Source organism: Cataglyphis hispanica, chromosome 23 (assembly GCF_021464435.1).
Source record: "Cataglyphis hispanica isolate Lineage 1 chromosome 23, ULB_Chis1_1.0, whole genome shotgun sequence".
NCBI classification, from domain to species: Eukaryota; Metazoa; Arthropoda; class Insecta; order Hymenoptera; family Formicidae; genus Cataglyphis; species Cataglyphis hispanica.
The window spans coordinates 3,322,225-3,338,453 of record NC_065976.1 but is presented as its reverse complement, the minus strand read 5'-3'; the positions used below and the strand labels follow the sequence as shown (position 1 = coordinate 3,338,453).

Sequence of the window (16,229 nt, the reverse complement as noted above, 5' to 3'; positions counted from 1 at the left end):
ATGTCTTTTTTTTATTTTTATTCCTATATTTGGAAAAAAAAAATATATAATAAGAATACTATATTATGTCGAAAGAAATTCTTTAAAAACTCATTGTATTAATAATTGTCTATGTGCCATAATCAGTGTGCGATGGTGACAGGATGGTGATGGTTGTTATATTTGACAATTTGATTAATTTATCATGTTTAGTGTGTTTGTTAGCAACTGCCTTTGTTTTGTTATTTCAGCCCCATGGACCCATCCGTACCCCCCAAGCACCTAGTAGTGAGGTACGTTGTCGCATACCGTAAATACCACGATCCACATGTTTTAATTTCACTCATTCGTTCCTTAATTTCTCGTACCAATCCAAATTTTTTCCGTTCATTGTATCATTGATGAAACGCGCGTACTCACCTTCATTTAAACAATACGGTGTATCGTTTTGTTGCATGCCTGTTCATCTTTAAAATGATTTCTACATTGAAGCATGCATATCTCATTCAAAATGGCTCATTTCAAATAATTATTTGACATTTCAAATAGCTACATATACATAAAAATTGTATTCCAATTGACTATTGTCATGATTCAGAGATAAGGATAAGGGACAAATTTCAATTGTAATAATGTAAGATATTATCTTTTCATCTGTACAGAAAATGTTAGATTAATTATTGTGATTTTTGTTTTTTTGTAACTAATTATCAGTCACACACGCTATTTCATCAATCGCATGTAGAACTCTGTGAATTTTTATCATTATAAAAATAAATCTCTCGTGAAAACATACATATTCAAGGTGTTGCAATGGTTCATGCATAAATTTTATAATTTTGTGTAACACTCACTTTAAATATGTTTTATTTATTACATAAATGTAAAATGTATGCAGCACTGAGATTGTGATTAAATTTACAATGGCAAATGATCTGCATGTCACGCATGTATGTTATAATTCTATATAATTTGATTCTGAATAAATTTCCATTTCCACACACGTTTTTCAAACATTTTCTATTGACAGCTTGCAAGAATTCTTTTTAGCACAGCATATCATCGTAAAGTCTCTCCTTGTAAAACGGATGAAAAGTTTATTATTATCCAACCGCAAGCTTAAAGCTTTAAATATATAACATATCATTCTGTAAGATTTGCATTTCATAGCAATCGATATATTTTATAATTTCTAGCTTGATATTAATATATAATTTCTGATAATATACGTAGATAAAATTTGCTAGAAGGAATGTACGAATAATTGTTATTTGTCATTTAAAATGAGATAGAGAGAGACATATTTGCAAAAGAGTTGAAAATTCATATAAATTACTTTTAGAAAACACATTTTACCCCCTCTCCCTATAAATTAATAAACAATTATATCATTGGAATTTTTCTTCAATTACATAATTTGGACGGGTTTAAGATATCTTTTTGTTACAGCGGAGCTACCACTAACGACGAACAAGTTAAGCCGCGCAGTCTACGCTTCACGTGGAGTATGAAGACTACCAGTAGTCGAGACCCTAACGAAATTATGTCTGAGATTCGAAAGGTATCGAGAAGAGAAAAGCACATTTATAATATAAAAGCACACATATCACGCGGAGTGAAAGATGATTGCTCTTAGGCAGACAAAATCCGTAGCGGATATAGATAAAGAGCTTATATTCATCATTTTTGTATGAGATAGAGATATAGACGTTATTATTATTTATTATTATTATTATATTATGTTATCATTTCAGGTGTTGGACGCTAACAAATGTCAGTACGAGCAACGCGAACGATTTCTCTTGCTGTGCGCGCACGGCGAAGCGGCGACTGACAGCCAGGTGCAGTGGGAGATTGAGGTCTGCAAACTGCCACGACTTTCTCTGAATGGGGTACGGTTCAAGCGTATCTCCGGCACATCGATCGGTTTCAAAAATATCGCCAGCAAGATTGCGAACGAGCTCAAGCTGTGACTGTCGGCTACGGGCGCCCTAGCCGCCAATCGCGTAAATCCATAACGACCTCGTGAACGTAGCCACCAAGTGGCGGTGGTCACCGAGGAGTTTTACTCTTGTTTCTTCTTCTGGGACTCCGACTCCGAATCCGAAACTCAAGAAATATTTGTTTAAATGATTCTTCGCCTCTCCCCCTCCCCCTCCTTCGAGATCGACGAGTGTCGTCATCGGATGAAAGAAAAAGGAAAAGGAAGATTGAGTGAGAGAAAGAGAGAGATGCCCTCGTCTATGTTGGAGGTGCCGCTGTTAACGGTTCATTGATAAAAATTCTAAACTGTGATCCGTGACGGCTAATACGTATTTAAAAATACTCCCGAGTGCCAAAATGAAGAACTAGGTCGGGTCCTAGTGATGCCTCGAGAACGAGAAAAAAAATAGAACGAAAGATAAGAGAAATGGATGGACCTGCTGACCTGATTTACGAAGAAGCTGGCGTTAGACACAATAATCTATTAGTTTATTAATTTCGAATTTTCATTGTCGATAACACAGAGAAACGTGCATCCGAATGAAAATAATCAGTGTCATGCTTACAGGTCGACCTGCCCTCCCTATTCTTGAGCAATCCATCTATCATAAACTGTCGCTTCATTTCTAAACAGTATTATATGTCTTGTGTTTATTCTTGATGTTGAAGCTGTCTGCATTCGAATTAGTTTCTGAAATGTGGAATTGCATGCTATTGCTCTGCTGTGAAAATGCTGAAAGATTTAAGTAGAATTAGAATGCGAAGATTCCAATCGGATCATCAAATGTGCCTAATGAAGCATCTCTCACATAGATTATGTCTTTCATGGGAACAATGTTCCTTGTACTATAAAATAACATGTTCTATTTCCGTTCTTGCGGAAGAAAAAAAGATCGAAGCAGTGCATCTACAACGTCAGGAGAATAATTCTCCATAACTTCCTGTTTTTCTCCGATCTTACGTTTTATATAGAAAAAATTTTACGAGCGCGGTTTTTGCCTGTAAACAATTTGACAAAACCTGATCGAGGGATACGCGTAGCGTTGTGTCGATAAGAATCTACCTTCATTTTATTACACATTAACCGGAAATAATTCAATTTACGAATTGAGCTATTTTAATTTCTGTTGCACAACGTGTGTGCAGTATGCTTATTTTTTCGAACATTTTTATGATACTTTACTTCTTTTTTTATCTGTAGAGTATAAGTTTTTGAAAATACACAACACTATATAGACATTAGCCAATTAAAGCGTATAATAATTATTATTAATAATATTTTTATTTCTATCATAGAGACGACAAGTATATATATAGTACACACAATACTATATGAAGGTAGAGAAGCAGAGAAGTTATTAACATAATTTAGGAATATCATCGAGTTATTATCACTCGCATTTCATGTGAATAATACACGCAAGTACTTCATCATTCTTTAAAGAGTTGAAATTATATCAGAGTAAATAACCTTAATTACGTCAGAGTAATAACGAGATCTGTTATTTCTACATGAAGGATACGATAATATTAAATTTAAGTATTATAATTGGCTATATTATATTACACACATTTAAAATCCTTTCATTCGCAAAGATGTTTGCAGTTGAATGAAATAAAATTAGGAATTACACTATACACTAGAAGCGAACTAGAGAGACTTGGTGTATGTAATATATGTTACGAAGGTACTAAATTAATAGAGAGAAAGAAAGAAAGAAAGAGAGAACCTCACACACACCAAGATCATACACTTTGGAACTCGAGTATCGCGAACTTTTTATATTTGCCTAAGATTAATGAAGTATGTTATACTAAAAAAAAATAGGCAATGACTAATTTATTTACATACTATATAAACTCAATGATTTTTCACATTTCTAACACTTGCTACACTGAGAAATACGGATTAACTTCAGCGCACCGACACAATGTACAATCGCGGTACATCGTGTTGCGAATCGTGAAACGACTGATAGCAACTAAGTATCGGCGCCAATTGTCTGTTACCGAACATCTTGATAAAAATTCTATGTGCTACGTTGATTAATGCAGCACTGGCATCGGGACTTACCTTCTTTGTGTATAACCATACCAATTTCGTGTCGTCGGATTACTCCATTTCAACCAATAAGCAAGATAATGTAATATAACGATATAGAGTAATAGCGATTATAGTAATTATCAAGATTCACAAGGAGAGTCACGTTTAACGCAAACATTTATACCCCTCCAAGAGAATGAGAGAGATCCAATCACTGTTATAGAAAATTAGATTGGAGAATATAATGCTCGAAAGTTTCGTTTGTTCCTACAGCAATCAGAATTAGTACTACAATATTGAATCATTACCATCTTGTAAAAAAGTAAAAAAGGCATGTAATCCGGAAGCGGTTATTGTAACAAAATGACTCTGTAGAGATACATACACACAGACATACACATCATAATAGTGATTATTATTATTAATGTTAATGTAAGATCCTTCAGATAGCGTTAATGGTAAATTCCTCCCTCCCCCTCCCCCCCGGCATATAGACGAATTAATTATACACCGTAATCTATACATAAAACCCTTCGCTCGCTTGCTTTATGAAATAAATGTATAAATTAACAATCGAAAGAGAGAGAGAGAGAGAGAGGAGATATAAATCTAAGGACATTTATGATTTTAACACACGTGAAGAAAGAATTTATTAAGAAGTCGATTAGAAACGCAGAGCTGCACGGGCGACATTTAGAATCCGACTCTACGTAACGTCGGAGAGAGAAGCTTCTTGTGATCTTTTTTTTTCATTCTTTCTTTTGTACGTAAAATAAGCGCGCTGTGAAATACACATTTCTCCCGCGTGCGTGTGTATGTGAATTGCCCGTACAGCTGTGCACCTCTACTACTCTGCACGCACATGTACACATACATGAATACATACATACATACATACATACATATATACACACACACACACACACACAAACGCAATCTCTGTAGATAGATACATACATACAGCTTTGCTAAATGTTTTCTGGTGATCGGTATCTAGCCAAAATGTAGCGAAACGTTTATAATAAAATGGTAACACGCATTGTTTCCCCGAGATTCAGATTCCTGTCAAAAACACACGTGCGTTTATCGACACAAAAAACTGTCGATCATTTCTTTTCTCTTTCCTTTTTCGCCGAGATCTTTACAATCCGATTTGATACTACATACACAGAATTTGAGATAAATTCTATTTTTTTTTTTTTCTAACATTGTCAATTTATGTGTACATATAATTGCGATGTATAATAAATACGAAAAATATTTCGCTCGAAAGTAAAGCCGTCGGCGTCGCATCTGATTATATACGCTTCTTAGAATTAGACGAATTTGTTATATGACAAATATCTAGTCGATAAAGTTTTCAATGTGCATATAAGTTTCACTTTCACCAAGTCTAAATTATAAATTCGCAGAAAAAAAGAAAGTACAAAGGGCGGCTGATAATTTAAAAGAGGCAAAATGAATATCTATGTTGGATAACTATATAAATATTGCTGATACAATATCAATGTTATAAAATAAAGCTGCATTCCCTTGAACACACACTTGAAGACTAACTTGCTTGAAAAAAAAAAAAGGTGTATAAGAGAATCACAAGAAACATCCATTAGATTGCACAAATGGACGAGGAATAATATACGCATGTGGTATGTATTTTGAATTAATTTTTAACAAGTACAATATTTTCAATCACTTGCGCACACTTTGATTATCAAAATAAGTCTTTTTATTTAATTATATATTATTATTAAATTAATTATTATAAAAAAAACGTGTACATTTTTATATCAAATTAATCTGATTAGTCATCATCTGTTGCTCTTTTAAAAATTATGATCCTATAAGATAGAAGTGGAGGAAAATTTTTTTACTTAATATTGTTGATAATCAATGTCTTATTATCTTATATCCGCGTCAGTTGTAAAGATTGTACGATTGTAAATATGGGAAAAATACTTGATTACATTTAGAAAAGAGAAATTTAATTCGCAAAGTTTACTAGATATTTGTGTACCTTTTTACTTACCGCACAATTCTTATAATTGTATACCTATTGTCATTGGGGGGGGGGAAGATTAAAGGTCGCGGCAAATCATTGATTGAGATTGAATATTAAATACTTGCTCCGTTTTATCGCGAGAGTGTTATTTCTTTATTCTAAAAGATCTAAGCAACTGAGGCAAAATGTAACTGTCGTTTTCTTCACTCTTATTCTAATGTGTAATCAAATCAAATGGCAATGTGAACAATGGGTGGGGGGGATGTACAATGTGAATCTTAATTTAGAGAAAGACAGCTGACTTGAAATATAGAGGAAATATTTAGAATAGAGATTCTTAGAATACAGAAAATCGTCAATCATGCAACGTGCTTGCGGTCTCGTCATTTTCCGCCGGTCTCAAGACACCATCCAGTTTCTCTTGATGCAGACATCATACGGGGAACATCACTGGACACCGCCTAAAGGTCTGTATCCGTTCGTGCATCCCGGTGCTCTTCGTTCTTCACTCGACCTGTCAAATGAACTGATTAGAAGGCTTCGAAGCCCCGCATCGATCGTGTGCACTTAATTGAATCTTGACAGTCGATTGATGTCTCTCCAGGTCACGTCGATCCGGGCGAATCCGACATGGAGACGGCGTTGCGCGAAACCGAGGAAGAAGCTGGCTTCACGTCGAGCGATCTCAGGATCTTCGAGGACGCGAGGCACGAGATGACATATCAAGTAAAGGGAATGCCGAAGACTGTCATCTATTGGCTGGCGGAACTGCTCAATCCGGACAAGTCTGTAAGATTGTCAAATGAGCATCAGGCATACGAGTGGCGTTCGTTGCGCGAGGCTTGCGATCTCGCGAAATATGCCGAGATGCAGAAAGCACTGAATGAATTTGACAAGTACATATCCCAGAATCTTGCATAGATTTATGATTTATTTATGATTTTTTTTGCATTTGGGACTAATTTCTGATTGGTCGAAAGGCGGCCATTTTTTTGGACGACTGCGCATCTATGGGAATGTTACACCTATATCATTACATCATGTACTAGGTTACAGTTGATTTTTGATAAAGTTTAAGTAATAATCACTCGTTAATCATAATGATTAATCCTTTACAAAGCCTACTATCTTTTCTAAAGTATTGGTATTTCCGATATACCCTTGTCACCGAATTATATATGGTAGAAGAATGGGAGAGAAATTTTATCAGTATCCTTTACAATTATAACTTACACTCGCATTTGTATGGTGCAATCATTATGAGAGTAGCCGTTTCTCATATTACGATATGAATAGAAAAAAATATTTAAATATTAGGATGATATATACGACACTGAATTTTGCAATTTTGTGATAAAATCAAATGTGTAAAATATATAAAAAGTAACTCATAACCTAACTCTTGAGAGAAGAATCTCAATATTTTTCCTAACAATAATATAATAGATATCTTTTCTCTAGCATTATTCTCTCTGCTCTTCGTCTTCAACTACAAAGTACTGCTGCCAATCACACAATATATGCAAGAAAGTTAACTGAATGTTATATTTTTCTGCAGCGCCTATATAAAAGATATATTGCTTTCAACATTCCATACATTTTTAAAGCAAGTCTGCAATAGTGAAAATATTATTAATATATACTAAAAATAGAAACCTTAAAATAATTAATCGTGGTATTAAATTTAACACGAGATTTAGATATAAAGATACAGCAAGAATTTATTTTGTTAAAATAAAGGATTATATATGTGTGTATATCAAAATCTTCGAAATAAGTTACCCACACTTATAATAAAAAAAATACTTTCTTATTCTATTTGTTATAATGATATAAAAATATAGATTATAAATCTGTAAAAAAAATATTTTTGTCAATATCATTATCTTCGACAAATTAATGTTTGACAATCAATTTATCCCATAGAATGTTTTGTTTTTATGTGTAATTTAAGATATCTTATTTAAGAAAATAATACAAGAGCAATGTTAAAAATTAACATATTTTTCACAAGTACAACTCTTCCTTAAATGCAAAATATAATCATTATATTAGGTATTAAAACATTAGTAAAATTTGTACACATTATAAATATTAAATTTTTATTAATACGAAGTTTTCATTATATGAGTAACCATTAACCAATACTTTTAACAATTTCATACTATAATATTATATACTTTGCAAATTTATTATTTTAATGATTTGCATTGTTACTCCAGTTCAATTCATTGTGTCTGATATCTCCTCCATACGCGCGCGCGCGCACGTTTCAAAATTTAAAGAATTTACACAAATTAGACTTTTTTTTTTTATCTGCCAATGATGAACATCAACACAGACATGTGTTCATCTAATAATATTTAACATTATAAATAGGCACAATAGGAGTAATACGAACCAGATCTTGCAATGATTTTGTAACTAACTTTTTTCAGTTACATTTAGTTACGTATAAAGGTTAAAAATGTGATGTGACATCATAATTTTTATAATAAAATTTCTAAAAAACTAAATTGCCACGCCTTTTAAAGGCATAAGTTTTGGTATCGTTCTATAAAAATTATCAATGTACAAACTGTTCGCATAAGTTTAATTAACATTAAATTATACTCGAGTATACATACTCGAGTACATAATCAAAATAACAATTAAAAGATAAGTAGTCAGAAATAAAGCAGAGAAATAAAAATAGCAGTAATAATAAGAATAATAGCATTGAGATATTGAAGTTTACATAAAACAGTAAACAATTTCCATAATATGCTGTGCGTGTGTATACAAAGCATTGTCATTCTGATGTATTTACATGGGATTATTTCTTCGAGAACATAGGCACCTGTCGCGCACAAGTTTTGCACAAGTCCCACTATTTTTTTTCCTTTTTTTTATTTTAAATTAGAACTACGCTGGTTTTCCTCCATGGAAGCTACTATCATTTAAAAGTGGGTATACACTGAGCGGACATAGAGCAAATACAAATTTTCATATTTTATTGTATTCATCCCTTCCTTTCTTTATACCAAATATTTGCATTGAACCAAACATTTGTATTGTCATCTATATCGCGTGCAAGATTTCTTTGATGCTCATCACCTCATAAGCGAATTAAAGACTGACGAAGATTCACAATTATTACAGTGTCTTCCAAACTTTAACAGCAAACATTCGCATTTGCTGTTGGTTTGTTGTTTCCTTGCTCAATGTATATCCACCTTAAGAATATAATGCTTTTATTGCTAATATTGCAATAATATCTTGTGTAACTGTGGATCGAAGTCATGGTATTCCTGATATTACAATGCATATGCATGCATACCGCATGCATTTGATACAGCGGTGCAGAATGTCGATAAAGAAATGTAATTACGCAACATATGATAAAGTTTTATCAATACGGAAAGACTCATATCGGCAAGCATGATATGGATCTGCAATCTGTCTGTAGATCGTTTTCCGTGTCTAACCGCCTGACTCGCACTCTCTGCTTATAATGATACTCCTTGAGATAACTCTTGAGTGTCTTTGGCAATTGCAGTTTGTTTATGCCATCGTATGTCGTTCGTGTGGTTATCACCGCTCTACACAGGTGCTGCAGCGGAAACGCGAAATTTCGATGCAACGGTATAGTCAGCATAGGCTCGAAAAACATACAACACGAGGGGTCCTTATAGTGTTCGATTAAACCACATACCTGTAAGGAATTTACATAAACGGTGTATAATCGACGAATCGTAATTGTTCAATATCTGTTATTTATGAGAACAAATTTTAGAAACTTTTTAAATATACGTACTGTTTCGGAAGCGTAAACTCCTGGATCGTGCGAATCGAAGCTAAATTTATGGTTCCATTGCTCAATCCGCGCGTGCAACGAACGTCCGTATTTGCGAAAGCTCACAGAAAACAAAAATTCCTCCTGCGCCGAGTCTCGTAACAGAAAGGTACCCTCTTGCTTGCCCTCCAATAAGCGTTCCGCCTCATAACGATCCATTTTACCCCAATAAAAGGAACAAGCTGTAATCGACCTTAAGTCCGGCACGAGACAGTGGACATAATCGACCTGATATAATAAATATTCATGAATCACTTTAAACATGAATCAAAGAAATCTATAAATTACGTAATTAAATGCATAAAACCGTTACCTGCGTATGAGCGGGTCTTTCGATATTTGGAATTAATGTAAAGTCGATCTGCGATAAAGCTGTGAGAGCGGCAGCTTGAATACCGGCATGTGCTTGGAACAATGCCGCCAAACTGTCCACCGTTATTCCATTAGGATGAACTTGTATTCCCGTAGGATAATTAGGCTTATAACCAGGAGGAGGTTCGACACCCTCCTCCATCTCTCGAGCGCGTTGCATTCGCGCGCGTTCGTCACAATCCTTTAAAAATAAAGTATGTTGATAGATTTAAATTATGTCTTTAATGTAAAAATTCTCTTAAAAATTGTTAAAAGAAAAAAAAAGAAATAAAAACATACTTCCATAGGAAATTCTTCGGGATTAAATCGCGATAAATCAATTACGGGGCTAGGTGGCAGAGGCCCGAGAACGGGACTTTGCGGAGCGGATCGACTATTAAATACGGTGCCCGCTCCCATAGGGTGCTCCTCGGTTCTCCTGTAACCGGTACATACGCAATCTGAATTACTATTCCCTTGACCAGGAATGTCCGTGTTTTTGGAACTTTTGCTCTTGGCGCAATTAAATTTCAACACCCAGTTGCTACGCTTCTTCTTCGATGATAAGACATGATTGCATACTGGACTTTGATCCTTGTTACGCTGCTTATCTAACATAAACAAATATATCTTAATTAATGTCAATAAACGACAGAATTAGAGTATATATGAAAAAAAATCGATTTAAGATACATACTTTTTCTCTTTCCAAATGATAAAGTTTTAGATGATCTTCTCAATGGTGGATTAATAGGACTATCTTCGGAACTGCTACTACTGTTGCTACCACTGGAACTACTGCAGCATGCTTCCTGCTGTCTAAACGATGCTTCACTAGTAACATTGCCATTATTACAAACTTGCTTTGTATCCTGAGCTTCAACAGGTTGACTATACAAAGATTCGAATTTAGAATTATGGTTATCTACATCTAAGTTTAAACAATCGTTGTCCAAATTTCCTTCTAGTTTACAATCTAGTCTGTTCGGCAGTATATTAGAGTTCATTACAGGTACATTGCCATTGGTCTCGTTTTCGGACAGACTCTCGGTGACATCTCGATTCACCATTTCCAGGGGCAATGGTTGGCTGAGCGCGCTAGCGCATATCTCAGCAGTTTGTCTTTCACCATCCATTCTAAAGAACTCTCTGAGACTAGCAAAATGCTGTCCCATTATTAACTAAACTGACAGGCATTTTATCGCCTTAATGACCCTTTGTCTAAACCATGATTGTAGAAACTACAGAAGACACATGGTGCAATCTTTCTTTCCTCAGTATGATGGCGATGGTAACTTTTCAGATTTTACATCCACCTAGCCATTCAGGAGATGTTACGTCAGAGAATGCAGCAGGTATATCGCATTTTCACCTATATACAAGAACAAAGCATTGTGTAACGTTTCTATTAAGAAATATGTATTTGTGTGACTGTATATATTGTATACACAAAGTATCATGTAATAGATATTTATATTAATAATCTAAATATGAATAAAGCACATTTTTTGATATCGAGATAGTTTTACAAATAAGGGAAGTTGATATGTTTCTCCAACCATGTCACTACAAATTATATTGTTTCACATGCATGACAATTTTCGAGGCGAGAAAATGACAGGTCAACATGAAACCCCGGTGGTCCCGCACGAATAACACACTAATTATATATATTGCTCACTTAATAGCAACGCGACTTGCACAAGATCCATAGGGGAAAACAATATTAGAAAGAAAAAGAGATTGATACCAGCTTCTTCTCGGAAGAATGGTATATTTCCTGACAGTAGTGGCGAATAATGAGAAACACGTTTGAACAAGTTATGCACGAGATAAGAGGACGATGATTCGCGAGACGCAAACGCACGGTCGGATTTTAACATCGCGATGACACTCGATCAAGCAATCTTGTAGAAATTACTTCTTACCGTGACGTAATTCTTCGTGAAACATCGGGACTTAATCAATTACAATTGTCAAAACATGTTTCGACGAATCGCCAGCCATTTTCCCTAATTACGACGGACCGCGGATTACACGTGTGCTATAGAATCGCGACCTACCCTTAAAAAAGTCAAGCCTGAATCTACTCTTGCGTAATACTAGACTGAATCATCGGGATAAACATATATAAAATATCTTCTTTATAGACTGTAATAACGATATATGCATGATTCATTTTTTCAGGAAGGGGAAAAAGAGGATATATATATGTAAGAGATCGTGTACAATCGCAATGCACAATTATTCTCGCAAAAGTCACGTGAGTGCATGTTTCCCAAATATGATTGGCTGGATATTATGCGATCATCAACTTGCGCTTCTAACAACGCGGTGAACCGCGCTTTAATCTAATATTTAAATGGCAAAAGCTTCTATCCATATACATATATCGATACATTTTTAAATTCAGCAAAGTTCGAAAAAAGAATTATAAAAAAAAGAAGCTATATATATATATATATATATATATATATATATATATATATATATATATTGCAAAAATAATAAATAAAATTAATGACTGAAAAAATGTCTTTAAATTATACTAAAAATATTAAACATAACATTATTGTTGTGACAGAGTTTGTCTTGATTTAATCTTTAGATCAAATATCTTATGATTAAATATCTTATATATCATTTCTACAGACATGAGAGTAAAAAGTATATTTAAATTAAGAAAGATAAGATAAAATTAAAAAAAAAATTCGATCCTGCCAGGATTCGAACCTGGAATCTTCTGATCCGTAGTCAGACGCGTTATCCGTTGCGCCACAGGACCTACTTTCACGATGTGATTTGAAAATAGTATTTTAAATGTCCATATATTATTTCATAATTATAATATAATTTATAATTATATTAAAATTTTTAATTAATAGAATTTCTCTCTCAAAAATGTTCTCCGTTATCACAATAAAAATTATTCTATATATACACATAAAATTTCTCTCTCTTATAATATGCTAATTAAACTGAATCCGACAATGAGAGCATATTACAATATATATATAAATTACATATTAACATAATTATTTTATAATACATCGTATACTCTAGATTTTATAATTCTTTAATTAAAAATAAAACAAGTTTATATATGTATGAAACATGAATTAGGATAGTATTGTACAAAAATAATCTGATACATCATATTAATATAAAAGTTGATTTTATTGACATGTCTGAAAATTAAATTGAAATGGAATTTGAGTTTTATTACTGTCAATGATAGCTGGCTTTGTATCTTGCGTATGATCATTTGCCTGCTCTTTGAATTCCTGTACATCATGTTGAATGGCTTTCCTGACAAACATTGATCTTTTATTTGTCGAAGCAGGATTTGTAAACTTAACAGCTGTCACAGTTCTACTAAGTTTTCGTTCGTCCTCGGCCATCTTCTCTCTATAGTCCCCCAATGCATTTCTCATTATTTGTCTTTTCTTTATTAATGGCGCAGTGTTACTCTTTAATGAATTTAACTGTTTATTGAGATCCTGCGCCTGCTTCTCCTGCAATTTGCCACTAGTTAAACTCGCTTCTAACTGTTGTATACACCAACATAACTCCAATTCAAATTTATCCTCCACTTCTGGATTTAAACCACTTGCGCTGTTCACATCTACTGCTTTAGGAGGAACACATGTTTGCGCCACACTCTTCTTACTTTTGCTACTGCGCTTATAATTCTGAAATAAATTTTATATTCACGTTTAATGTTGCTATTATTGCGATTTCATTTCAACTTTCTTCAAAAACAAACATATCTTTTCAATCAAAATAATAAAATGATGGATCTAAATTACCATTGAAGGTTTTGGTGGCATTTTTTGTTGAACGCGATAAAATTTATTTCTCTTATATTATTACAAAAAAATCACAATATCATCCATAAATTGATCTACGACTAAAACACATATATATTATACTTATATTACATTATTTGGTAAAAAACATAAATATTAGGTTATATATGGGTACAGGACGACGATGGTATAGCCATCTTTCGTACTTAAAGTGAAGCTCATGCAACTTTCAATGATATAAATATATAAATTAAAATGACAGTTGTAAATTAATCGTCAGGCGGAGGAAGAAAAGTTTAAATTTCAAATAAGAAGAAAGATTTTATAAGAGCGCATAGTGAGCATTAATTCTTATTTCTCTTGTATAACAAATTCATTTTCAAATTATTTCTTGTATTCCATATGTTATTTATGCAAAATTTAAAAAAAGTTAAAACATATTTATATAACGTGTGCATTTGACTTCGCGTTTATTCTATCGCTTTTTTTCATCGTTCAAAAAAAATCCACGATCAATCATCTTATGGTTTTGTGTATAAATTTTAATAACGCTCGTGCTGAGATGATGTAATGCTGGAATAGAAAGATATTATATATGATTACTAATGCTATATATATGTATATTTGAAGGGCTTTTTTGTGTACAATCGGAAATGGATGTACAGATAAGGGAAAATAATTACACGGAAAGAAAAAGAAAATAGCTTGAAAAAGCGAGGAAAAATGGAATTGGATTACGATTATAATATACATGCATCAATAACGAGAACACGAGATAATTTGAGAAGAGAAACAGAGAATGTGGTGATCTTGTAAAAAGAAATGAGTTAAAAGGAATTACTAGAAACATGCTTGATTAAAATAAATTTCTAATCCTTTAAAATTTCTCTAAATCGAATGTTAGAGATTTGACATTACAATTAGATATTATATTTAAATATTTTGTAATTAACTCAAGACATTTGTATTGTCATAAAAAAGTTTTATTAATTTTTTATGTAATCAATTATATATTTTATTTTTCTACGTGTAATCATAAATTGGATGGATATAAGAATAGAAAGGATAATATAATATACTTAACAGTTTATTGATATAATCTCTATTAATATTGGAAATTAAATATTTTTTCTAAATATGTAAAAAATATATGTACACATATAAATTTAATAAAAAAAAAAACAATATTTTCAATTTAATTTTTTTTTGCAGGGTGATTTTTCAGACAGACACAGGAAAGAGAAATATCTATGTGGTGACTTGGTGAGTAGACAGAAAGCGGTCGCAAAAACGTAAATATAAAAGAATAGTATAGAGAGTATATATATAGACGACAGGATGACATTAATTCTCCAGAATATATTTACAAGAGCAGTACAAAGAATAACTTGATATTACACATATATATATATTTTTTTTTTTTCGTTATATAGACTAACGAGTAGTAGGTATAAGCAGGTGAACAGTTTAAATATTAATTGAGGCACGTGATAATAAGGCATTTCTACAGAGGATAGACACCCGGTTGTACGCACGTAAGATAGAGCTTTTCAAAAAGTTAAAAATAAAAAAAGAAATATTATATCTACGCTATTTCTACAGAATTTATGGTATAGTCAAATGACATACTTATATTCCTTGATTTTTATGGAAATAGAATTCTTTCTCCTTTTTTCTCTCTGTGAATAATTAGAAATTTTTTTTTAACGTAATCGATATAATACTATACAAAAATATTTTTAAGAGATTCCGCCTTCCCAACACAGAACTTGGTTTGCATCAGTTAAATAGAATTCAAATCAACAAGCTGCGTTAAAATTGAACTAGTAAGAATTGTTGTCCTTTTGTAAATTTATAATACTAAGTTATAACAACAAAACAATCCAAAAGTAATATAATTTAAAGATATTTTTAGATTAGATCTTTAAGATTTTTTTCGTCTTTTATGTTGCTTCAGGATTATCTAAATAAGAGTATTACTTGCAAAACACTCCCCTAGTTCAAATAACTAAAGTATTAAACGTTTCTTCCTCAGTACAAGTGTAAAAAATTTTTTCACAAATGCGCGAATGCTTTTCTAAAATACATTCTATACGTGTATTTAAGTATCAATAATATATATTTTTTAGGATATCAATAAGATATGTCTATTCGCAGTTTGTCTTCGATCCTCATCGAAAAAATTACTCTCCTTCGTCTATCTTACGTGTTTACAATCGTTGCAAATTA

At 32.7% G+C, this 16,229-nt stretch overlaps 4 protein-coding genes and 1 non-coding gene across 18 annotated transcripts in view; 2 read left to right on the top strand and 3 right to left on the bottom strand.

Annotated features, from left to right (window-relative positions):
- The window catches only part of LOC126857805 (serine/threonine-protein kinase MARK2-like), an 88,964-nt gene extending 83,919 nt beyond the window's left edge, over positions 1 to 5,045 (top strand). For 13 of the 14 annotated variants that reach the window (XM_050607544.1, XM_050607559.1, XM_050607560.1 and 10 more), the window contains 3 exons: positions 231 to 272; positions 1,429 to 1,540; positions 1,734 to 5,045. In XM_050607544.1, the coding sequence (XP_050463501.1) occupies positions 231 to 272; positions 1,429 to 1,540; positions 1,734 to 1,952 (373 nt within the window). In that variant the 3' untranslated portion in view covers positions 1,953 to 5,045. The remainder of the gene's footprint in view (positions 1 to 230; positions 273 to 1,428; positions 1,541 to 1,733) is intronic. The other variant, XM_050607553.1, reaches the window with a different exon arrangement.
- A 1,062-nt stretch (positions 5,046 to 6,107) lies between these two features.
- On the top strand, positions 6,108 to 7,103 carry LOC126857881 (bis(5'-nucleosyl)-tetraphosphatase [asymmetrical]). The gene is made up of 2 exons (XM_050607738.1): positions 6,108 to 6,472; positions 6,610 to 7,103. The coding sequence occupies exons 1-2, from the start codon at positions 6,367 to 6,369 to the stop codon at positions 6,924 to 6,926; spliced, it is 423 nt and encodes a 140-aa protein (XP_050463695.1). The 5' UTR covers positions 6,108 to 6,366; the 3' UTR covers positions 6,927 to 7,103.
- A 987-nt stretch (positions 7,104 to 8,090) lies between these two features.
- Positions 8,091 to 12,321, bottom strand: LOC126857827 (uncharacterized). Its single transcript, XM_050607621.1, has 6 exons — positions 12,120 to 12,321; positions 10,889 to 11,563; positions 10,492 to 10,802; positions 10,154 to 10,393; positions 9,802 to 10,068; positions 8,091 to 9,699 (listed from the first exon to the last, which is right to left on the bottom strand). The coding sequence occupies exons 2-6, from the start codon at positions 11,364 to 11,366 to the stop codon at positions 9,412 to 9,414; spliced, it is 1,584 nt and encodes a 527-aa protein (XP_050463578.1). The 5' UTR covers positions 11,367 to 11,563; positions 12,120 to 12,321; the 3' UTR covers positions 8,091 to 9,411.
- Positions 12,322 to 12,903: 582 nt separating this feature from the next.
- On the bottom strand, positions 12,904 to 12,976 carry Trnar-acg (transfer RNA arginine (anticodon ACG)). Its single transcript has one exon. It is a non-coding gene; the product is annotated as a tRNA-Arg (tRNA).
- A 373-nt stretch (positions 12,977 to 13,349) lies between these two features.
- On the bottom strand, positions 13,350 to 14,890 carry LOC126857877 (UPF0488 protein CG14286). Its single transcript, XM_050607734.1, has 2 exons — positions 14,001 to 14,890; positions 13,350 to 13,883 (listed from the first exon to the last, which is right to left on the bottom strand). The coding sequence occupies exons 1-2, from the start codon at positions 14,019 to 14,021 to the stop codon at positions 13,368 to 13,370; spliced, it is 537 nt and encodes a 178-aa protein (XP_050463691.1). The 5' UTR covers positions 14,022 to 14,890; the 3' UTR covers positions 13,350 to 13,367.
- Positions 14,891 to 16,229: the final 1,339 nt, after the last annotated feature.

Excerpts from the sequence above, each read along its gene's own strand:
- LOC126857827 (XM_050607621.1), bottom strand. The coding sequence starts at position 11,366 with ATGGGACAGCATTTTGCTAGTCTCAGAGAGTTCTTTAGAATGGATGGT. Across the intron at positions 10,069-10,153 it reads AAAGACCCGCTCATACGCAG|GTCGATTATGTCCACTGTCT; the intron begins GTAACGGTTTTA and ends TTATTATATCAG. Across the intron at positions 9,700-9,801 it reads GAGTTTACGCTTCCGAAACA|GTATGTGGTTTAATCGAACA; the intron begins GTACGTATATTT and ends AATTCCTTACAG.
- LOC126857877 (XM_050607734.1), bottom strand. The coding sequence starts at position 14,021 with ATGCCACCAAAACCTTCAATG. Across the intron at positions 13,884-14,000 it reads TGCCACCAAAACCTTCAATG|AATTATAAGCGCAGTAGCAA; the intron begins GTAATTTAGATC and ends AATTTATTTCAG.
- LOC126857881 (XM_050607738.1), top strand. The coding sequence starts at position 6,367 with ATGCAACGTGCTTGCGGTCTCGTCATTTTCCGCCGGTCTCAAGACACC. Across the intron at positions 6,473-6,609 it reads TCACTGGACACCGCCTAAAG|GTCACGTCGATCCGGGCGAA; the intron begins GTCTGTATCCGT and ends ATGTCTCTCCAG.